The 24,011-nt window shown below is 45.4% G+C and overlaps 2 protein-coding genes across 2 annotated transcripts in view; both read left to right on the top strand.

Moving 5' to 3' along the window:
• The window catches only part of LOC119774869 (uncharacterized protein PB18E9.04c-like), an 18,720-nt gene extending 4,915 nt beyond the window's left edge, over positions 1-13,805 (top strand). Inside the window, exons 2-10 of the mRNA XM_038272578.1 lie at positions 60-122; positions 196-331; positions 3,133-3,259; positions 3,809-3,925; positions 5,493-5,607; positions 5,690-5,836; positions 8,521-8,632; positions 11,124-13,690; positions 13,785-13,805. Coding sequence (XP_038128506.1) covers positions 81-122; positions 196-331; positions 3,133-3,259; positions 3,809-3,925; positions 5,493-5,607; positions 5,690-5,836; positions 8,521-8,632; positions 11,124-13,690; positions 13,785-13,805 — 3,384 coding nt within the window. The 5' untranslated portion in view covers positions 60-80. The remainder of the gene's footprint in view (positions 1-59; positions 123-195; positions 332-3,132; positions 3,260-3,808; positions 3,926-5,492; positions 5,608-5,689; positions 5,837-8,520; positions 8,633-11,123; positions 13,691-13,784) is intronic.
• LOC119774872 (transcription intermediary factor 1-beta-like) lies at positions 13,798-24,011 on the top strand. The gene is made up of 6 exons (XM_038272580.1): positions 13,798-14,386; positions 14,475-14,677; positions 17,717-17,825; positions 17,916-17,972; positions 19,517-19,639; positions 23,100-24,011. The coding sequence occupies exons 1-6, from the start codon at positions 13,961-13,963 to the stop codon at positions 23,400-23,402; spliced, it is 1,221 nt and encodes a 406-aa protein (XP_038128508.1). The 5' UTR covers positions 13,798-13,960; the 3' UTR covers positions 23,403-24,011.

Raw genomic sequence — 24,011 nt, 5'->3', positions numbered from 1 at the left:
ATTGAAGCCTTTTGCTACAGATCCTCCTCCTAACTGAGCTGATGTTTGGTTTCTTTCAGGTCAGAACTTCTGTGATCAACATGGAGACGGCTGGATATCCAGTAGACATCCAGGCTCAGCAGGTAACATTTACAGAACCGCCGCCGGTTGCCGTGGGAACCAAGCGGCGTGACATCTTCTCCCGTGTCTCCTCAGTGCAGCACGTGTGACGGCGCCTCGGCCTCCTGCTGGTGCGTGGACTGTAGAGAAGCTCTGTGTGACGACTGCTTGGCGGCTCATCGCAGGGTCACCCTGACCCGATCCCACCGCGTCCTGAACCACCAGCCTGACGGTCAGATCTGATTGCATGTCGACCAGCAGAGCCTCCTGATGCCGTTGAGTCAGGAGGCTCTGCTGGGGATCAGGTTTATTTTACTGATTCAGAATTTAGATTAAAGTTAGAAAAGGCTCAGAAATCCAACTTCTATTCAATAAATCCGCTTCTGTTAACACCAGAACTCCCACAGCCGTCATTTTAATGGTTCTGAGATTTTAAAGAACTATATTTAAAATGAAACTTCTGTTGCTCATATTAATTGATTTTTTCTGTTTCTATATTTCCTTCATTTCCACGTAGTTTTTTTTAAATAAACTAAAAACGTAAAAAATAAATATGGTTAATTTTACCTCGATCTACAGCAGCTGTCATTATGACGGCTGTATTAGTTGCATTGTAAATTCTTCCCGCGGATGATTGATGTTCGTTTCCGTTGCCTAGCAACCAACATTCTACCTTGAACTCTTTGGCTAATATGGGAAAAAAATGTATTTCAGAAGAAACCTAACAGCGAAACAGGCTTTAAAAAATGCTTCAAAATACAGGTGCTGGTCATAAAATTAGAATATCATGAAAAAGTAGATTGATTTCAGTAATTCCATTTAAAAAGTGAAACTTGTATATTATATTCATACATTACATACAAACTCATATATTTCAGATGTTTATTTTGTTTAATTTTGATGATTACAAATGACAACAAATGAAAATCTCAAATTCATCATATCAGAAAATTAGAATATTACTGAAGACCAATAAAAACAAAGGATTTATAGAAATGTTGGCCAACTGAAAAGTATGAACATGAAAAGTATGAGCATGTACAGCACTCAGTATTTAGTTGGGCCTCCTTTGGCCTGTATTACTGCAGCAATGCGGCGTGGCATGGAGTCGATCAGTCTGTGGCACTGCTCAGGTGTTATGATAGCCCAGGTTGCTCTAATAGTGGCTTTTAGCTCTTCTGAATTGTTGGGTCTGGTGTATTGCATCTTCTTCTTCACAATACCCCATAGATTTTCTATGGGGTTAAGGTCAGGAGAGTTTGCTGGCCAATTAAGAACAGGGATACCATGGTCCTTCAACCAGGTACTGGTAGCTTTGGCACTGTGTGCTGGTGCCAAGTCCTGTTGGAAAATGAAATCTGCATCTCCAAAAAGTTGGTCAGCTGCAGGAAGCATGAAGTGCTCTAAAACTTCCTGGTATGTGGCTGCGTTGACCCTGGACCTCAGAAAACACAATGGACCAACACCAGCAGATGACATGGCACCCCAAACCATCACTGACTGTGGAAACTTTACACTGGACTTCAAGCAACGTGGATGAAGTGCCTCTCTTCTTTTCCTCCAGACTCTGGGACCTTGATTTCCAAAGGAAATGCAAAATTTACTTTCATCAGAGAACATGACTTTGGACCACTCACCAGCAGTCCAGTCCTGTTTCTCTTTAGCCCAGGCAAGACGCTTCTGACGCTGTCTGTGGTTCAAGAGTGGCTTGACACAAGGAATGCGACAGCAGAAACCCATGTCTTTCATACGTCTGTGTGTGGTGGTTCTTGAAGCACTCACTCCAGCTGCAGTCCACTCTTTGTGAATCTCCCCCACATTTTTGAAGGGGTTTTGTTTCACAATCCTCTCCAGGGTGCGGTTATCTCTCTTGCTTGTACACTTTTTTCGACCACATCTTTTCCTTCCCTTCGCCTCTCTATTAATGTGCTTGGACACTGAGCTCTGTGAACAGCCAGCCTCTTTAGCGATGACCTTTTGTGTCTTGCCCTCCTTGTGCAAGGTGTCGATGGTCGTCTTTTGGACAACTGTCAAGTCAGCAGTCTTCCCCATGATTGTGTAGCCTATAGAACTAGACTGAAAGACCATTTAAAGGCTTTTGCAGGTGGTTTGAGTTAATTAGCTGATTAGAGTGTGGCACCAGGGGCCATCAATTTTGAACCTTTTCACAATATTCTAATTTTCTGATATGATGAATTTGAGATTTTCATTTGTTGTCATTTGTAATCATCAAAATTAAACAAAATAAACATCTGAAATATATGAGTTTGTATGTAATGTATGAACATAATATACAAGTTTCACTTTTTAAATGGAATTACTGAAATCAATCTACTTTTTCATGATATTCTAATTTTATGACCAGCACCTGTATGGATGATAGCGATTCAGGCAGAGGGGGAGAGACCGGTGATTAGGACTGGGGGGGGAAGCGGCTCAGAGAGCGAGTCAGACGATGATCAACGCAGACGCATCAGTCACCCATCAGACGATAGTAAAAGTTATGTTCAAGCACTGCCAACACCTAGAGCAACTTTGGCGAAGCACAGAAAACAGCGGCAGGAGCTTCAGGGCTGCACAAAAAACGCTCATAAATTGTCATAAATATGAAAAGGTGTTTTGGGGGAAATGTTTGCGAGGAATCAATCAATTTCTGTAAATAAAACTGTGATTTCAAACTTTGAACCTGTGTAGTAAAACAGTCTTAATCTACAGGTTTATTTTTGATATAAATTTAGAACACAAATAATAATAATAGCAGACAATACAACCTTAGAAAAATATATATTAGATTTTTTTTAAGGTTTACATATCCATAATGGGTTTATATCACACACTAGAACCATTTCAGTTGATGACATCATCACTACTCATGCGTTCCATTGAGTAATATGTCAGCCGTCAAACTGATGGCCAGTGGGAGTTCTAGTAGGATCAGAACTCCTAGCGTTAAGGACCGGGTTCTCTGTCGTCTCTCCGCGTTGCCGGATGATGATGATGATGATGATGATGATTTCTGTTCGTCCTCCTCAGATCCCAGGGTCATTTCTCCCACCAAGTTCTGCAGAATCCACCCATCTGAGGAGCTGAAGCTGTTCTGCTTCACCTGCTGCCAGCTCACCTGCAGAGACTGTCAGCTGGCCGACCACAAGAACCACAGGTGCTCAGTGTCTCTGTGACGTCCTCATTAAAGGGTCAGAGGCGAGGGCTGTGGGGTGGGGGCCGCACTGGGACCAGAATGATGAAAAAGGGGTCCCTATGTCCTCCAGCAGTCTAAGCCTATAGCAGCAGAACTATAGAGATAGATCAGGATAACCTGAGCCACTCTAACTAGAAGCTTTATCAAAAAGGAAAGTTTTAAGCCTAGCCTTAAAAGTAGACAGGGTGTCTGCCTCACGGACTAAAACTGGTAGTTGGTTCCACAGGAGAGGAGCCTGATAACTAAAAGATCTGCCTCCCATTCTACTTTTAGAAATTCTAGGAACCACTAGTAAACCTGCAGATTGAGAGCGAAGTGCTCTGTTAGGAACATCAGGAACAATCAGATCTCTGATATCAGATGGAGCTTGGCCATTTAAGGCTTTATATGTGAGAAGGAGGATTTTAAATTCTATTCTGGATTTAACAGGAAGCCAATGAAGAGAAGCCAGGATACACAGGTTAGATAGTGACGACTGGAGCTCACCCTGATCCCTGCTGCTCTGTTCAGGTTCGACTTTGTCAGCAAAGCTGTGGAGAGAGTGAAGAAGCAGCTGGACGCCTGCATGAAGCCCATCAAGGCCCAGATAGACGTTTCCAGGAGGAGCCTGCAGGACATGGAGATCAGGTACAGATGTGGTGTGGTTCTCCTCCTCCCTGCAGGAGCCTAAAGCATGCTTTATGCAGAGAGTTTGTGTGATTTCAGGCCTTTAACATGGTTTCTTTTGTCAGAGGATGTGGGCGGGGCCACGAGGAAAGGCCATTAAAGCCGAACAGGCATCTGACATCCCTCTCTGTTTATTACCAACTGGTGGCCTGCGTCTTTTACTGATTAATTAAAAATTTAAAGCCCACATTATATTATTGTTCTTCTGGACAAGATTAATGCCAGAACGAATGGGAGCTTCAGGCTTCATTTAATAACGCTACGTTCACATCGAACGCGTTTTCAGCAGCAAAGCTTCTGCAGCTTCATCTCTGATGCTTGTCCTCATTAAGGTGAGAAGGCAAATAAAGCAAAGCTGCTCTGGCATTGAACACAGGAGCATCAGACGCTTCTTTACTGGACGTCTGACCTGAATGAGGATCAGAGATGAAGCAGCAGGAGCTTCCTTGGTGCGCCAATGACGTGCGGTCTGAACGTAGCATTACACTGTAAAAAATCAGAATCTAAATAAATCATTTCAGCTCCCAGATCAGCTTCTCTGATTGGTTGATGCGGCGCGTCCGGCAGCTAAAGTTCTATTTTTCCAGCTCCAGCAGCTGCTGCTGGTGAAGCTCGTCAGAAGCTCAGGAGGTTCTGCTCAGACGCGCTGCAGAACCTTTTGCTGCGTCTTGAGGCGCATCAACCATCGACTCTCCCACTGGGCGCGGTTTGAACGTAGCATAAGGGTCTTTGTTCACCTCCAGGCTATCAGTCAGAACCAGAACCTACTGGTTTATGTGTCTGTTGCATAAAATGGGCTTATTTTAACTGAACCGCAGTTCAGTTTATTTTCTTATGCTGCGTTGACACCTGAAGCAGCGCAGGCAGCAGGAGCAGCTAGTTTAGATGCAAAGTCCATGGTTGACGCTCAGCAAACGACCCGCAGTGCGTTTGGGCTGCAGGAGCAGCGAGTCATGAGCGTCTGAGCATCTGAGGCGCGGAACACGCTGCAAACGCAGCAGCTGCTGGAGTTGGAAACATTGACCTTTAGCCGCTAAATCAACCAATCAGAGAAGCTGATCTGGGAGCTGGCAGGGAGTCAGACACAGCGCTGCTGATGCGGAGCGCTATGATCACTCCTCTGGAACAATTTGGATTACGTACGGGGAAAACGCCTTCCAGCCGCCACGGCGAAGAGGCGAGCGGGCCCAAGGCAGCAAATTACTTTTACCCGCTGATCACAGCAAATATAGCCGCCATTGTTCCAGGGAAAGAAGCTCCGCCCACCGTGCATCAGACCCACTTTAACACCGCGCAGCCAGAGCAGCAAAGACGCTTCAGCCGCGCGTCAGAACTAAACTAAAAGCATCAGAAATGAAGCAGCGAGCGGGTTTTTGCTGCGTGCCGTCTGAACGTAGAATTGGCGTAAAACAAAGAAAACCTCTAAAGACAAGAAGATGAAAACTTCCTTAGTGGGACATTAAGATGGATGAAGGTCTCTAAACGTCTGCCTCCGATCTGACCTTTGATCCCTGCTGTCGTCTCGCAGGCTGCAGTCATTGACTCAGAGCGAGTCCTTCATGACGCACAAGCTGCAGAGAAGCTTCATTAAACTGACTGAGCTCCTGAGGCAGAGGTTTGATGCCATAAACCAGCAGATTCAGGTAAATTCTCCCGCTGACGCGTTTACATGCGTCTGCAACGGCCCGTCGCTCTAAGCGAAGGCTCCTCTGTTCCTGTGAGCAGAACGCCCACAGCTTGGAGCGCAACCTGATCAACACGAAGATGGAGAAGGTGAAGCTGCTCCAGGAGAAGACCATTCCTCTCTCTGAGGCTGCAGAGAAGGCCAGGAGCTCCACCAACCTGCCCAGCCTGGTGGCCTGCATATCTCAGGTACAACCTCTTTACTTTTTCATGCTTTCTTCTGACCGCCGCCTTGCAGATGGAATCTTTTGGTTACTATGGAGACGTGCGTGCTGATCTTCACCACAGTTTGGCAGTAGTGTCCTTTGACAAACATGAAAGCATTTATCATTTATTTAACAGTCTGTAATAATCCATCCACAGAGCTCGATGTTAACCATCGCCCGATCGCCCGGGGCAATGATCGCAAAAAAAAAAAAAATTATCACTCAAAATTACTTTAAAATCACTGACATTCACTAAAAATTAACATAAAAAAATGTTAATTAATTTTTTTTTGTTATAGAGCCAAACATGTTAGATTGGTGACCTGTAATGTTATTATTATTGTCATTTATTCTGTCAGGGAAAACTAATCCTGAGTCAGTTAAAGTCAGGGAATTCTGAAATGATGTCAGACTGTGGAAACCCTGAATAAAATAACTATAATGATTCTCTAGAAAAGTCACATTATATTAATAGTATTATCTTGTATAAACATACCGTGACTCTAAAATAAAATGTTATTTGTGACATTGACTTCTGTCTTGTGATTTATCTTAAGTTTTTAACCTGTCAAGTTTTTTTTAGATTTTTAACATTATAATTTATATTTTTCCAAGCAGACAACAGTTTAAAGCAAAGTTTAGTTTGAAAAGAATGAGCAGGAATGATTGAAAAGCATGTTAACACGGTAATGTAGGCTGGAGTTCATTATCTGACGCATGCAGATACACACCAGGAACCTGGAAACTTAAAAAATACTGAATTACAAAAAACATTTAAAAAACAAACATGTTTCATTGATATATATACAAAAATGAATATTAGGAACTATATTTATTAAGCATTATACTGGGCAAGTAAAACTGGGCAAGTGGAAAAAATCCTTAACGGGTCGGGTCGCGGGGGTAGCAGCTCCAGTAGGGAGGCCCAGACGTCCATCTCTCCAGCCTCTTGGTCCAGCTCCTCTGGGGGAATCCCAAGGCGCTCCCAGGCCAGCAGAGAAACATAGTCCCTCCAGCGTGTCCTGGGTCTCCTCCTGGTGGGACGTGCCTGGAAGACCTCACCAGGGAGACGGCCAGGAGGCATCCTAAACTCGAGCCACCTCAGCTGGCTCCTCTCAATGTGGAGGAGCAGCGGCTCTACTCTGAGTCCCCCCCAGATGACTGAGCTCCTCCCCCCATCTCTAAGGGAGAGCCCAGACACACTATGGAGAAAACTCATTTCAGCCGCTTGGATCCAGGATCTTGTTCTTTCGGTCATGACCCAAAGTTCATGACCATAGATGAGGGTAGGAACGTAGATCGACCGCTAAATCCAGAGCTTTGCTTTTTGGCTCAGCTCTCTCTTCACCACCACAGACCGGTACAGCGCACACGTCACAGCAGACGCCGCACCAATCTGCCTGTTGATCTCCTGCTTTATTTTTCCCTCATTCATGAACAAGACCCCAAGATACTTAAACTCCTCCACTAGGGGCAGTACACCCTCCCCAACCCTTAGAAGGCGATCTACCCTTTTCCGGCTTAAAGGAATAGTACACCCAAAACATGATTAGCCTTCATTTTCTACTCACCCCCATGCTGAACAACACTCTGGAGTACTTTTTTGATATCTCAAATGCATCTGGAGATCTGGGAGGCTTCTTGCTGTCTGCTGACATTCAAATAATGGAGGTGCGCATTCAGTGTCTGCTCTGCCAATAATGCAAGCGTAGAAGAAGAAATGTGCTGTTTACCTGTGCAAAGAAAGAAACAACGAAAGAAAAATGTCTGAGGACTTCAGTGTTGAGGAAGAGCATGAGTTCTTTGCCGAGCTGAATGCGCACTTTCATCTGGTTTGGTCTGCCGCGGTTTCCGTAGACTCGTGAACGCGCTTTCAGGAAATCCTATACACTACTGTTTATGCTCTAAAAACATTCTAAATGACTTCGTTTCGAGTAAATTCTGGACGCTACCCACTCAGGACACTTGGAATACATTGGACGAGCAGTATGGAGGAATATTGACACGTTTTTTGTGGACTTTTATGGACCTTTCTGCCTCGGGCGCCATAGACCTCCATTATTTGAATGTCAGCAGACAGCAAGAAGCCTCCCAGATCTCCAGATGCATTTGAGATATCAAAAAAGTACTCCAGAGTGTTGTTCAGCATGGGGGTGAGTAGAAAATGAAGGCTAATCATGTTTTGGGTGTACTATTCCTTTAAGGCCATGGTCTCTGAGACGCCACCAAGGGCCATCAAGGCCAGTATGAAAAAAAAAAGTGCTTTCAGAAGTTTGAATTTGAGTTTGACGCAACCTTTTCCTTTAAAACTTATGAGGTTTTGACTCAGAGGAGTTCCAGTTTTATGAATACAGCTTTATAATATGATTTTATTTTGGTATTTATTTCGATTCCTTACTAAATTCCTGGCAACATATATTTTTTTTAATATGAGATGGTAAACATAAAATTATAAAAATTAAATGCTCAAATTAAAAGATAAAATAAGAATCTTTATTTCAGTTATTGTATGTTCCACTTTTGGACAATAATCAATAGTTTGGCCTGGGGGGGGGGGGGGGGGGGGGGGCTCATGGTGAGATGCCCAAAGGGAAAACAAGTAAAAAAGGTTTGAAATAACTGCTTTTAAAGAACTACTCTGACCAGAACCGCTCTCTGTGTTGTCAGATTACTTCCCAGTTGAAGGACGTTGCAGTGGAGGACTGGTGTCCACCGTCTCAGATGTTGAATGTGACGATCACCACGGACAAAAACTCCGTCCAAGGCATCCTGAACTTTGGTAAGCTCAGAACCTCTGAGTTTGGTTCCGTTTTATCCTCCTTGTCTGGATCCTGATCGACATCTGTTTGGAGGCACGAAGAAGTGGGATGAAGGTCTAACTGCTAAAGCTGGGCGTACATCGCTACCATTTTTTCCTGCGCTTTTCTGGCAAATTTCCGATGCGTGCGAGAACTTTTTCAATTGGGCCAACTTTCATCCTGATGGTGCGTCGCGTAGTGCACAGGGGGCGATCAGCCTCTCATGACCTCCTCCCATCAGGAATCGTAAAAAATCTAACTTGTTTGAAATCCAGTTGGTCCTCCTGAGATGTTGGTGGTTAAATCCTGCTGTTGAAGCAGAGCTACCATAACCTGACAACAGCCAGATGCATGTCTCGCTCCGCCTAGCTCCACTCACATACATCTGGGAACCCGCCATAGGAATTGCCTTTACTGAAGGCTGGGCCTTATCAAAACTCCTTGCATATGATTGGATAAGCCACTTGTCTGTCATTTTTATTGACGTGCTATTTCAACCACTCACACCGAAGCTAACCCGTGACGCTGTGAGAGGAGGAGCCATTTGGTAGATCAAGCTCTTGCCAAATCCGGTCGGGAGAAGGGCGAAAACATCGTTTCCACCAACAAAAGCCTTCAAAGCCGTTCTCTGATGTTCTTTTAATGAAACAATATCAGATAGATTGGACAACACAGAAGAAATAGCAGCATCAATGCTAATGCTTGCTTCCTCGATGCGAGCCGCCATTGTTGTTGGAATCTCACGGTCGCTTCTCCACTCCAGGACACACCCGCCCTGCGTCCTGATTGGACAGACCATAAATTCGGTTGGGGAAATCACTTTCAATGAGCGGGTTCCCAGATGTATGTGAGTGGAGCTAGGCGGAGCGAGACATGCATCTGGCTGTTGTCAGGTTAGAGCTACCAGCCTATTTACCAGAACCTCCAGACAAACAAGGGAGTTGTTCTTCTTCACCCAGATAGACGAGTCCGAGCAGCGCCATCAGCAGCAGGGAGCTGAGTCCCACCTGGTTTTTAGACGTACAGTGTGAGCAGGTAGATCGCATCAGAGCATTGGGTCGCACAGACTGAGGACATCATTAGCTGTGGACTGTTAACCCTGCGGTTTCATCATTGATCTGTAGCTGCGTACAGCGATTGAAAATATCTCACAGTGTACTCCTGGCTTAACAGAGCCGCTGTGGTCATTGGACCAGCTTTTGGTACCTTTCCGTTAATGATGGATCAAGCAACACCGATGTGCCGGCGCACGTGTCGAGCTCTAACGGCCTTACCTCTTACCTGACGGGCAGGCGGGGGGAAGCATACCGTCACCGGGTCGGGTTCGGTCGCTCCATTCCTGGCTGGCTCCGGACCCGGACCAGCCCCCGAGCTAATAGCTCTATTGGAATGCCCGGTCTGGTCCAATCAGCAGCCCCCCAGAAAAAAGTGTCCTCCTTTTCAGAAACCCAAATCTTGTCACCCTAATAAACGCCTAAATTAACTTCAAATGTAGAAACCTGCCGGCAGAATATGTTGGCTTTTATTATCCTGCTGCCTGCAGTTTGTAGCACAGACCTGAAAAACGCTAACATCTACTTCCAGCCGCCAACAGGAGGGGAAAACCCCCAAGAGGCGAGCGGGCCTGAGGCAGCTGCTGCTGGGGATTCCCAGTGACATGAATCCACTGGAAGTCAGATATGAGGAGAGTTAAACCCATCAGTATATTGATGGAGGGACAGATTGGGCACCGATGGAGAAGAATGTAGAGCTGAAACAATCGGGTTCATCGATTATTGAAATAATCTTCAATTAATTTAGGAACAAATAAATCGTTAACTGGAGTATAGAGAGTCTATAGCGCGCCTTTAGCTGACGGAGGAACCAACTTAGGGCAGGAATTATATCAAAATATAAAAAATATACATAAAATGTTTGCATTTAAGATAAAAATGTGTTTATCTGTCGTTATGCTCTTTCCTGAACTCCTCAAGTGAAAAAGTTTGAGTTTCATCTGGTTTGATTTCAATAAAGAAAATCTTCTTTAAGGAACCTTTGGCTTTCTAATTTTTAACTGCAAAAATAATCAACAGTTTAATGGATTTGAAAATAATTGCCCTAGTAGAATGTGTGATGCTGTTTTTCCCCATGATGGCGTCTCCTCCTGATGCGTTTAAAGCTCAGGAGGCCTCTGCGGGTGTTTGGACTTCATCACCTGGTCAGGGTGGGACACCATCAGCTTCCATTGATGGACCCGTTCCCCGTATCCAGAATTTTTGCTGGTTCTAGATGATAGTTGAGATGACCCACCAAAAATGTTGCCTCTTTACGCAGTAGGTTATTTTTTTTTTAGATTGACCCGTACATCACACCCTGCTTAACTCTCGGTGGTCTTTTAATGGTTCTGGGTCGGGTCAGGACTTTAGCAGGCGCTCGGTTCTGGTGTGAAGCTGGTTCTGTATAGAAAGTCTGACATGTCGTTTCTGATTCCAGGTAAAGTCCACATCTCCTGGATCCCCTTCTCCATCCCCCAACATGAAACTGCATCCAGCTCCTCCTCTTCTCTCCTCACCCCTACCTCCAGCAGCGTTCCTGTTTATGCTTCACCCTCTTTATCGCATACAGATGCCTCTGTCACATCATCCAACTTCTCCAACCTGTCGGCATCCTGTTGTAGCACCATTCTCCGAACTGGGAGCAGTACTGATGGTTCTGCACTTCGTCAAACGCCTCCTCCACCCTACTCCTCTTCTACACCTTCCTCCACCTTCAGCATTTCCAACTCCTCTTCTGAGATACCCACCGTGGACTTTTTAAAAGAGCTTGAGTCAGTTCTCCAGTCGAGAACTTCAAGTCCTCCTTCCACTAAATCCAGTCTACCTCCTACCCCCGTTTCCAAGTCTTCCTCTTTATCCAAACCTATCTACACTGCGGCCTCCACCACTACATTATCCCACCTGGACACCAGCAGTGGTTCCTTGGTTATTTCCTCTGCATCTACTGCAGTTCCTCCAACTACCTCCAGCCTTGCTGCTCCATCAGCCGCAGTCATTGGATCCAGAAACCCCAAATCCATTCAAAGAAGGAATCCTTTTCTCTCTAGTCTCCTTCTTGAGCAAATGCCATCTTCATCTGCTCAAACAGCTCCTCCTCCTTCGTTCAAGGGGCCATCACAAGCTCTCCATCTCACTACACCTGTCATGTTACCTTCATTGCCTTCCTCTACTCTGTTTTTCTCTCCATGTTCAGAAGTTCTCCCCCAAACCATTAACACCAAGGGTCCTGGTAGGGTGGAGGAAAAACAGAGTCCAAAAACACCTGAAGAAATGAAACCAGTCAGGAAACCAGACGGGCCACCCGTCTGTTTGTCTGAAGAACCCACAAAGAGCATTTCCACCAAAGGTTCCAACTCCACAGTCCGAATTAACGTTCTAACCAAGTCTCAACTAGAGTCCACTTCAGGGAAACTGTTTGTCAAGTTTCATTGGAAGAATAAGAAGGCTGGCACAGACTCTACAAACATCTCTACTAAGAAAAGAAAAACCCTTCCTTCACCAGAGCAACCTCCCTGCAAGAACCTCCCTGAAGCTACTGTCCATAGGAATCCTTTACCCGTGGGCCATCCACCAACCGTGGGCCATCCATCAACCGTGGGCCATCCACCAACCGTGGGCCATCCACCAACCGTGGGCCAACCACCAACCGTGGGCCAACCACCAACCTTGGGCCAACCACCAACCGTGGCCCAACCACCAACCGTGGGCCATCCATCAACCGTGGGCCATCCATCAACCGTGGGCCAACCACCAACCGTGGGCCATCCATCAACCGCGGGCCAACCACCAACCGTGGGCCATCCATCAACCTTGGGCCAACCACCAACCGTGGGCCAACCACCAACCGTGGGCCATCCACCAACCGTGGGCCATCCACCAACCGTGGGCCATCCACCAACCGTGGGCCAACCACCAACCGTGGGCCAACCACCAACCGTGGGCCAACCACCAACCGTGGGCCAACCACCAACCGTGGGCCATCCACCAACCGTGGGCCATCCACCAACCGTGGGCCATCCACCAACCGCGGGCCATCCACCAACCGCGGGCCATCCACCAACCGCGGGCCATCCACCAACCGCGGGCCATCCACCAACCGCGGGCCATCCACCAACCGCGGGCCATCCACCAACCGCGGGCCATCCACCAACCGCGGGCCATCCACCAACCGCGGGCCATCCACCAACCGCGGGCCAACCACCAACTGTCAGCCAACCTTCACCCGTCGTCCATCCAGCAACCATTCCCATGATTTTGACAACTGGCAAGGCTTCTACCCTCATCCGGCCTTCAACCTCCATTTCTCTCCTTCCGTCTTTCACCTGCTCTACATCTTCCAGTTATCTCATCTTGCCCCAGGTGATTTCTACCGCAGCTCAGTCTGCCAGTGTTCAGCCAATAAGCTCAGTACCTCTGGTGACGACTCCTTTACTATCTAACGCTCCCATCAGTGCGGTCCAGCCAATACTGACCCTGAACCAACAAGTTGTTCCCACTCAGAACCAGTCTCATGTACTGCTGTTGACCAACTCAAACTCCCTGTACCCGGTGTTTGACTCCAATATCAGACTTTCCTCGGACTTGACCCAACTTCCAGGGCTTCAGAGCAGCACCCTTACAGTTGAGGAAGGCTGTGGGAGTTCAAAGGATGCTTCAGTTCTTGTTAGTCCTCAATTACTTCCCTCTGTTGGGCGGAGTCTTCCAACTCCAGAAATCTGTCCTGACTCAAGCAACCAGCACCTCTCAGACCAACACCTCGCCTCTAGAGTTGGACCTGTTTCTCTCAACCTGAACAACCGGCAGCAGAATCCTGACTTCAAGGAGAACCCTTGTCCATCTCTGGTCTGTCCCAGAGATGGACAGCAGGGACCAGAAGCAAGCAAACTGATCACCGGTGGGTCTGATCTGACCCGTAATGGGACAACTGATGAAAACAGACAGAACCCGAGACCCGAACCAGAGAGCCGACAAGTAGCAGATTCATTAGAAAGAGCGGACTCTGTGGTAGAGCAGTCTTCATCTGAAAACCTCAATTTAGATCCAACCAAAACCAAAGAATCCCAGTCTTCCTTTAATTCATTAACACTTGGAACCACAGACCAGAAGCTCGTCACCGTAGCAGGTTATACAGAAACCCCAAAGTCTGAAAAAACATCCCATAGAACTTCGGAAGAAGTCACCATTGTCTTGTCTGAGGAAGATGATTCCTCAGAATATGAGTTTCTACCCGAGGTTTACGAGGTCAGATCGAGTTGTGAAGAAAGGCCAACATTTATGAAACCGGTTTCACCTGGAGATTCAGATGATGAGGTCACCGTCCTTGCAAATGAACCTGAAGAGGAGTCCTCTCCTGATGTTTACGAAGTCAAACCGTGCACGTCACGATTGAAACCGATGGATGTTTTCAGTGAGCTAGCCTCACCGGTACCTTCTGAAGACCAGCTGTCCTTGGCCTTGTCTGAAGAACCTGAACTTGGCCTGAAGCTGTCTTCTTCTGAAGCATCAGATGGAGAAGGCAAAGAGCCACCGAGCTCCAGGACTGACCGGCAGGACTACAGCCAGCTCCAGTGGCAGCCCACGGTGTCTCTGCTGAGACTTCCCCTGTCCCTTCCTGGACATGGACGTCCCCCACCTCGGTACCATTTCATCGGTAGCAAAGAAGATGAGCTTTATCTGCAGGAGGTGGAGGAGAATGCTCAGGTCCATTCATCATTATGATAAATCTAAAGAAGCCATAGTTGTCCCTCTGATTGGGTCATTTCATGTTTGTTGTTCTGCTGTCTTCCAGTCCAGTGAAGAGGAATCCTTAGAGGCTGTCACTGATAACTCCTCTGAGGTCACAGAGGACTTCACAGAGCCTCAGTCTCCGCTGTCCTTGGAGGTCATTTCTTGCGCCGCCTGTGGATCAGCCAGTGCATCGAAGATCTGCACAGTCTGCAGCCGGGGGTACCACAGGGACTGCCACGTCCCTCCATTTGGACCAGACATCTGGTAGGAGATAATGTCATCATCAATGGTTCCTACTGGGCAGTTTGTAGAAGTTAAAGGGGAACAGTGTTTTTTATACATTGGTCCCTTGATTTTACGTTATTACATCATGTTCTACTCAGCCATATGAGTTTTGTGTCATTTGGAGCCGTTCTGAAGATATTCCGTTAAAAACAAAGCGGGATTTTGTCTGACGTCATCCGCGCGGCGGACTGGAGTAGTGACAGGCAGCCCGGGCCACAGGCGGCTACGCTCTACCCCTTCTATTCATTCTAGCTAATCTGAATCGTTCATTTGGAGAGCGAGATCATCTGTGGTAGCAGCACTAGACATCTTCCAGGCATGTGAGGAAAACTAGCAGCAGTTCAGCGGACAGGATGATTGAACGGTAGCCGGCGCGCGGATGACGTCATACACACGCCACTTCATTTAACAAATGACAAAAAACTCATATGGGTGAGTAGATCATCCAGTCAAATGGATTCAGAGTTTTCTATTTAAGGAAAACCAGCTGATTGCATCGACTCTTCAGCGATCCCTCACACTAAGCATGCTTGTAGCGACAGTGGAGAGGAAAAACTCCCTTTGAACAGGAAGAAACCTCCAATAGAACCAGGAGGAACCACTTTTACTGTCCAAAAAAGACATGAACAAGTAGACAAAGGCTGAGATTAAACCATAAAACATATTAATTTAAAGAACTAGAAGAAATTAAACAGAGGAAAAAAAAAACTATAAGATACTTTATGGTTTACAAGTGGGGATGTAAGTAATTGATTAATTATCTAAAATTGATCCATCTTATCAAACACTAATCTAGTTTTAAATCTGGATTTAAAGCAACTTAACCCTGAGTTCTCTTTCATCCTTTCACCATGCATGGCATAAGCTTTTGAGCTTTTTGGACACAATGAGCTCACAGTGAGCCTTCATGCCTTGGCCCCTGGGCAGGAAGGGGACGTTCTTGTCCAAAGCAGTCCCTATGGAAATGGTGATGTGTTAAAAGAAAGTGCTCACCACATCTGCCAGTCGCAGGTGCTAGGGTGCTGTGTAGCAACGCAGAGCAGCTTGCGGTGTTGTACACATGGCCCTCAGGTGCTTTCTGCCCAACCTACTGGGGAGGCATGTACAGGTTCGGACAAACGACACCCATGGTGCACCACATAAACCACCAGGGGGCACCAGGTTACGCAACTTCTGAAGGTGTCCAGGGATCTCCTGAAATGGGCTGCTTTTCATCTGTCCACCCTACAGGCAATGTATTCACCTGGGGTGAACAATCAGATCGCAGACTGTTTCTCACGTGCCCCCCCCCCGTCATCTGGTCTGTTCCTGTTTGGCTGTGACTCCATCCTGGAGAGAAATATCAGCTGTGCTGCTGCCATCAACACCTTTGTTTCTAGATGTTGGAGCTTGGCCTGTTTTCCAGTGTAGTCCTGTTTCTCTGACTGTGACTAACTGGATGTGCTCTCTTCATCCTCTGACATGGGAGCTGGCTCGGAGCTCGTCTGCCTGGCTGTGTATTTCCTGGACGGGGCCGCCTGTGGAGCTGGTTGACAGTTGCCTTTTGTATCTATGCTTCTATTTCTATGTCTGCTTCTGTCTCCTTGAACCCCAGTGGGCCTCAGCAGATGGCCGCTCACACTGAGCCTGGTTCTGCTGGAGGTTTCTTCCTGTTCAAAGGGAGTTTTTCCTCTCCACTGTCGCTACAAGCATGCTTAGTGTGAGGGATTGCTGGAGAGTCAATGAGTCGATGCAATCAGCTGGTTTTCCTTAGATAGAAAACTTTGAATCAATCTGACTGGATGATCTGGTGAACTGGAAAGTGACCTGAAATGACCTGATGTGAATTGGAGCTATAGAAATAAACTGAATAGAATTGAATTCTATAATGTCCACATGGCTGCCCCTCATCCTTTGAACCAGGTTCCTATACGAGGTTCAGTTGGTCCCTTTCAGTGAGGTATGTGCCAGTCATCCGGTGCTTTCAGCACCTTAAATAGAGCCTTATTTCTTGTATCCAAACACTCCTCATGCACATGTTGTGGCCTTGGAACTATGATACTGATTGAATAAAACTCATAAATGTTCCCACCACTCACCGCTGCAAGGATCAGTTCCTGAAGAACATCTCTAGGACTAAAGGACTTGGTCCTCCTGTTAGGTTTATTGAAGACAGTTCGTGTACATATGAAACATTGAAGATCTGCCTCCAGCTGATTGGTCATTACAGGGTCATTCTGTCTTAAGACCCCCCCCCCCCCCCCCCCCCCCATCCTGTTGTGATCTGTTAATAAAAGGCTCTACTGTGAAGGGAGCAGGGAGAAAAGCTGCTGGTTGTGAGCTAGCAGTTCTTCTCCCTTCTGCAGAGGCTGTTGTTGTAAATCCCTGCCTGCGTCTGATCATTTCATCCTCTATAAACTCACATTTTTTGAACCCAACACCTTCTTTAGTAGAAGACTGACTGTGTTCCTGTCTCTGAGCTTCTGAAGGTTCATCACTACACCCAGATTTAGATGGCTGACACAGTTTTGGTTTTTAGTTCTGATTTTATATTTTATTTTAAATAGTTTTTTTATTATTTGTTTGCTAGTTTAGTATTTATTTAAAAAACACTTAGTTCCAGTTTAGCTTTTATGTGATACAACTAACAAACAGTTCAGAACTAAAAAATCACAACAGAAATAAAATCCCAGATAAGAACCAATCGCTGCAGCAACACCAAGGACCTGACTGCTGTGCTGCCCTCTGCTGGTGTGATGCGGTACAACCACAACTTCTGTTAATGCATTATGATAAAGACACAGACTAAAACTAGGCTGTTTAGTTTATTTTTTTATTAGTTTTTATATTCTTATTGCAGTTTTGGTTTTTCCTTAGTTTTTATCTTTACTTTAGTTAACCAGCATGTTTTAAACTCTAGTTAACGATGATGTAATGACTTGTCTCCATCAAACAGACGGAGCTGCTTTACGTTGCAGGTCAGAACAGCAAACATTTTGTCGCTGGTTTTAAACTGCGTCCCTGATGTTTGTGTTGAAGGTCCGAGTTGGTCTGCTCGCTGTGCCAGGACCTGTCCGACCCGTCGGACCCCTTCAGCTCCGACAGACCGAGGAGCCCGCAGTGTTCCCTCAGCCTGCAGGACCAGAGGGTGGGTCGGCTTTTAGAACCTATTTAGATGATTGTGTGAGGTCCGGTTGGCCCGGTTCTGCTTGTTTGAACGCGGTTCTGTGTGTTTCAGAGATGTGAGACTCTCCTGCTGCACCTGAAGGTCGACGGCTGCACACGCTTCTCACAGGTCTGTTTTCACACCCGGAGCGGTTCTGGTGATAGCGGTTAGCGCATCACTTCCTGTCTACAGGCCCTTAGTGGCCATTGGAAGGACTTCCTGTTACCAACCACAGTTACGGATCTGGGTCCTGCAGTGATCAGAACCAAAACTTTAAGACGAGATGTCAGGCTCAGATTTTAAAACCATTAGTTTGAATGTCCCAGTAAATGGGGGTGGGGGTGGGGGGGTGCTGAGGCGTTGTCCGCATCCAGCCCCAGTACGGTGGCTGAGAGGTGCCAGAATGCAAAACAGGATTTCACTGCAAATTCAAAAGTTCCTGCAAACTCTGCAGTTAAATAAAGACAGAATGCTGCTGCAGCAAAATCAACTGCAAGTTAAGCTGCAAAGGAGCTCCAAACCACTAGGGGGAGACGATCCTCACCTGGAACCAGACAGGAAGCTCAGAGAGATTAAACACAGAAACGATGTGTTGGATTTCAGCGGCTGCACCCCCCAAGGACCCGGTCTACCTGGACTGGAAGGAGGCTGGAAGAGTTTCTGCTGTGGATTCAAACAGGTCCGGCCTTCTCCTGCTTTCACCACCGATACGCTCTGTCGCCTAGCAACCATTACAGGGGGCTGGTTTACTAGGCTATTCTTTTCCTACTTTGTGTGTCAACTGACACGGTTGCTAGGCGACAGAGCGTAGAAGGCTGGACCTGTTTGAATCCAGAGGCCAAACTCTTCGGGTCTCCTTATTTTCAAGGACCTGGAAGCATCCAGTCCAGGTAGACCGGGTCCTCGGAGGACGCAGCCCAGGAATTTAAATTCCTCCTGCTGAGCTTCATCCGTCTCCCTTCAGATGGTTCCTGTTTGCAGGACGGTCCTGCTGTTCTTCCCTTCAGACTAGTAGAACCAACTGGAATTACTGCCGCTAAGCTAAGCTAAGCTAAGCAGCAATGAGCCGTTTTACCAGATTCATGCTGTTTTTGACCAACCTGCCTTCTGATTGAGCTGTTTGGCTTCCATCTTTGGAACTCAGATTAAAATGATGCCCATTCTAGACCAGTTTGTCTTTTTATTACGTCTTTAATCACAATGTGGTGGAAAATAGCGCCCTGCTTTACTACATTAATCTGCTTTTCTTCTATTTTTGTCACCGACTCTGAAGCTGTTTTCCAGTGTGAGCCGTTTTAGACTCTCAGTTCTCGTTATTTCAGCATCCGTCTGGTTGCTCCTGGCTGGATGTGGAAACGCTCCCAGCAGCCGCCATTTTTTATATTTTCTGGTTTATTCTTTGAGTCTGTAGGACCTTTTGAACTTGTGTTTATGTCGAGTTTTCAAAGGTGAGCGTCTTATTCTCACCTTTATTCCTCTGGTTTATTGCAGAAACTTTTAGAAGGTTTGGATCTCAGATCAACTCTGTGCAGCAGATGTTTAGTTTATTGTAGAGAAACTTTATTGGAACCCCAGATCTGCTTGTTTAACCTCCAAACATGATTCCTCGGCGGCGCCGCGATGGCGCCCTAACTGGTTTCAGTGGCTGCTGCTGATGGCGTCTCTGCTTTCAGATGGATTTCTGGTCGGATCTGATGCTGATATCGGAGCGTCTCAGCCTCCGTCTGTCTCCAGCCTATCGGACGCCTGCAGAGCTCGTCTCTGACCTCTGGCACATGTTCAGTGACGCCCCGCAGGTGAGACCCGACCCGTTTCTATGGAAGGAGCAGCAAGTCGGAGGTGGAACCAGAGGGCTGATGCTCCTGCACAGAGTTTCTGTTTAACTCAACCAAAAATGCTTCAGGTTGACTTTTTGTCCTGAAAGTTTAGACTAATTATTATTAATCGATTATTGAAATAATCATTAATTAATCATCAATTATTAACTGGAGTATAGAGACTCTGAAACATGTCTTTAGCTGACAGAGCGACAAACTTAGAGCAGGAATTAAACCAAGATTGTAAAAAATAGTAGAATCTACTTTATTATTGGGAAATGAGTCATAAACCCAGGTGAGCAGTTCATACTAGCAGCTGCCATTAGAAACAATAAATACCAGCTGAAAACACACATAGGTTACGTACGCACTAATAAGAAATTAGAAAAAACATGCAACACTAGAAGAACAAGAAGAACAGCGAGTTATTTCACTCATTTCTCCTATAGATCTATTTAAAATGCTGGTTAGATGTTGATGGAGGAGGAGATAAAGGAGCATTTAAAGCGGGTCGGTTTGGGATTCTGAACCTTCTGCCAGAAGGAAGGAACTCGTATTCCTGATGAAGGATGAGGGACGGGTCCACGCCGTCATCCCAAACCTGATGGCGCCCTCCATCACCGCCGGATAAAAACACGATGTTCTGATCGACGCCAAACATCCTCAGTCTGCGGGGAAAATTCATCCTCTAAACGGGAACGTAGGCGGTCAACATTTTAAAGCTTGAAGCTTTCTCTCTCCGGTTCGTTTTCCTGAGAACGGATCATTCTGGAGAAACTCTTTAAATAACACTTGGCAATGTTTATGTATTAAATAACCAGGAGACGTTATAATCTTCAGAGAAATTGCTCTGAGTTACAGAAGGCAGCTGCTCACCTCACAGGAAGTGGCCCCAATTAACAGTTAAAGAAGCATTTTCTACATCTCCAGTCTGACGCATCATTTTATTTTACATCAGACACGTTAGCAGATGATTAGCCGTCCATAGCTGCCATCCTGCCTTATCAAAATATTCCACTTTGTGTTAGCTGAAGGACGCCGCTCTCATTCCCAAATCAGTACAGAATGAAGATTATAACTGTATCCGGGCAGAGGAACCGGCCTGATTAGATAAACTGTTGGGGAAAACATCAGTTCTGAGACGCAACAGGCAGCTAATATTAAGGTTTAATAAAGTCATACATATGGCTTCAACTAACGATTATTTTAAAAATTTATGAATCGGCCGATTATTTTTTCGATTAATCGATGAATCGGACAAAAAATATTTTTTATATTAAGTACAGGTTGCTCATTAACTGTACTGGTGCAATATGAAAAATAAATGTTTGTGTTAAAACTACGCAAACTTACATGAGAAATGTAGCTGTACATCCACAAAATATAGGCTACTTTGTTTCATAAAGCGCAAAAAAAGACATTTTTGTTTTTAAAAGCCCCTAAGGGGTTCAAACAATAGGCCCCCCCATTTCAACAAATGAGTTTTTTTTAGACTAGAAGAGTTCTGCCTTTTAAGACAGGAAAGTATAGCAGTTAAAGTTGCTACTTGAGAAAATACTGAACCATAGAGATAAAAATAGCCTGTGATTCAAATTATAAATAGTATTTGGAATAAAAATGAGAGAACTAGGGGTGCTAAAAAACACATCCTCCAAAGACAGATATTTACATGGGAATGTGGCAGATAATTAATTGACATATTACTGATCTTGCTGGATTTTATTCTGCTTTACTTCCATAAATTGCAGGATCTTCTTTACTTTATCTTTGCCAGAAGATTTAAACTTTAATAGCCTTGCCCTCATAATTTGCAAGTTAATTTATTTATAAAGTAAATATAAACGCTGCTTAAGCTAATTTAAATGAAATTAAAGGTAAAATAAGTAGCCAACCTTATCACTGTCTGTAACCTACTAACACGGTAAGGAAAGCATCAGATGAGCTACCTGAGAAACTAACGTTACGTTTCCCCACTTTAAAACCAAACAAACATGGCCGCTCACCCTGCTGATCAGCTCTCTTCACGCCATCGAGGCTCCAACGTGTTTTCTTTTCAGATGCTGCATCATAACAGTGGTGCTTCCGTGCCATGTTCATTTGTTTTGACAAAAGTTGCATGTTATCACTTTTTTCGCTTTACAAAGGCTATTTTAATTATTGTGATCAATTTGCGCCGTCAATCCCGGCGCATGCGCGCTTCATTTGCAGTCTGGACGCTGAGGGTAAACATCCTGCTGCTCTGACTGCAGCGCTGAGGGACTCCTGCGGGAGAACGGGGTTGGGGTGGGGGAGGCGCCCCACGGAAGAGTAGGAACCATACATGCTTTCACGTAAGAGTCTCCAAAAGCCGCCAGTGACACCGTAAAAAGTCGCCAGATTTGTCGCTAGTCGCTTTTTTGGAAAATAGTCGCTGGAGGGGTCTGAAAAGTCGCTGAGTTGGCAACACTGCACCTGCGGCGCTGGCTCGCTCCGCCATATTTTTTTTTCTTCCCCCGTTTCAGTCAAGTGGATGTGATGACGGCGGCGGCGGCGGATGACGCATTAATCGCGCGACACAACTAAACGATTATGAAATTCGTTGCCAACGCTTTTAAAAGTCGATTTTTATCGATTTTATCGATTCGTTGTTGCAGCCCTAGTCACACATCTTCAATGATAATTATCCCAATGACATGATCACCCCAACTTAGGTGGAAACCTAGATACCTGCACCAGGTGAGCTGTTTGATCTGCTGCCTGGGAACAGTCAGTGGGGTATGACCCCCCCCCCATCCCCCCAAACACCATCACCTCAGTTTCCTGTTGATTGGGAGCTAGTTCTTCTCACGCGACTGAACATATTTAGTAACCTGTATGGAGAACCAATGGCGAACAGAGCTGCTGAGCTTAGCACCCCTCAGGTGCACCTGTACAGGTGCATTTGATTCTGAAACTGAGCCGTCAATCCAGATATGCTAAAAAATAAAAAAACAGTTAATAATAAAAGGATTAATCATTTCCTGTCAGAGCCGATGAGGCTGGAAGGAGTTAAAGCAGAAGTAAAATTATCCATGAACAAAAGTTCATAGACCGTGTGCAAATAACGCCATGATGCTCTTTATGCTCGTTAACACTCACATAATGAGATAGAGGGAGAAAAACACAATAGATGAGTAAAAAAGAAAATAAATAAAACAGCAAACGAGTCGACAGAAGAAGTAGTAATGGAAAATATAAAAATGTTTTTCATTTAAGAATAAAAAAAAACATTTTTCATTTCACATGAAAAATCTTCTTTAATGAACCTTTTTCTCTCTAATAATTAATCGATTAATCAAATTGTAAAATAATTATTAGTTTCAGTCCTAATTTGGACAGAAAGCTGTGAGGGTCTACAGAGGAACATTAGAGAACCTGGAGAACTTTAGTTGTTTCAGATGTTCTGCTTCCTCTCCTCCAGGACGCGTCTCTAACGGAGCTGCAGCAGAACTTCCAGAAGAAGTTGGTGGAAACTTTGGGTTCAGAGCTTCATCCTTCTCTGCTGAAGCCACCAAACTGCAGCGACCCCACAGAACCCAGCAGCTCTGCAAACACCAGCAGGAAGAAGAGGGAACTAGAAGAAGACGAAGAAGAAGAAGAAGAATGCATGTCTGAGTCCAGGCTGCAGCTTCTGAGGAAGAGACTGAGGGACTTCCTGGATCTGAGGGGAGGTTCTGCAGCCAACAGACCAAAGAAAAGAAAACAGGAAGACGGTTCCAACTGAGGGACTGGGTCCGGTTACAGTGACCCCCCCCCCCAATGGGACCCGACACGCCTCTGGTTCTCTGCCTTAGCTGCAACTTCAAACCTCCAGTTGGACTTTTTCTGTTACTGTTTTTCCTTTTTTTGCACAGAGAATATTAATTAAAGTCTTAGTTACTATTTGATGTTTTACTGAATAAAGAAGCTGCTGAATATGAAGGAATTAAAGGGCAGAATCTGGATCCCAGACGGATGGAGAGAACGCGGGAAAAAACCCCTCATTTTCTGATCTAAAGGGTTCTAATGGATCTGCTTTCCAAGTTCATAGCATCCTGCAGTTCAGCCAACAGGGGGCGGCATAGAGCTGATCTCCATCCTAGCACCTGAAGAATAACAAACTGTTCATTAAAGGCAAAGACTATAAATAATTTATACATTTATAAAGTTTTGTCCACAGTATTAAATCTATGATCCACTTTCCTGTTTATTCTTTTATTATTACTGATCTTTCTAATAGAAAAAAGGATATTTAGCATTTAGAAAATCAATGTCACTGAATGATTTTTACTTTAATTTAGAATATTTTTAAAATAAAGAGTTGCTGAATGTAAAGAGAACAAAAAGGCATCTG

Source organism: Cyprinodon tularosa, unplaced genomic scaffold (genome assembly GCF_016077235.1).
Source record: "Cyprinodon tularosa strain WSP-4 unplaced genomic scaffold, ASM1607723v1 ctg839, whole genome shotgun sequence".
NCBI classification, from domain to species: Eukaryota; Metazoa; Chordata; class Actinopteri; order Cyprinodontiformes; family Cyprinodontidae; genus Cyprinodon; species Cyprinodon tularosa.
This window is presented reverse-complemented; position numbering and strand designations above follow the sequence as displayed.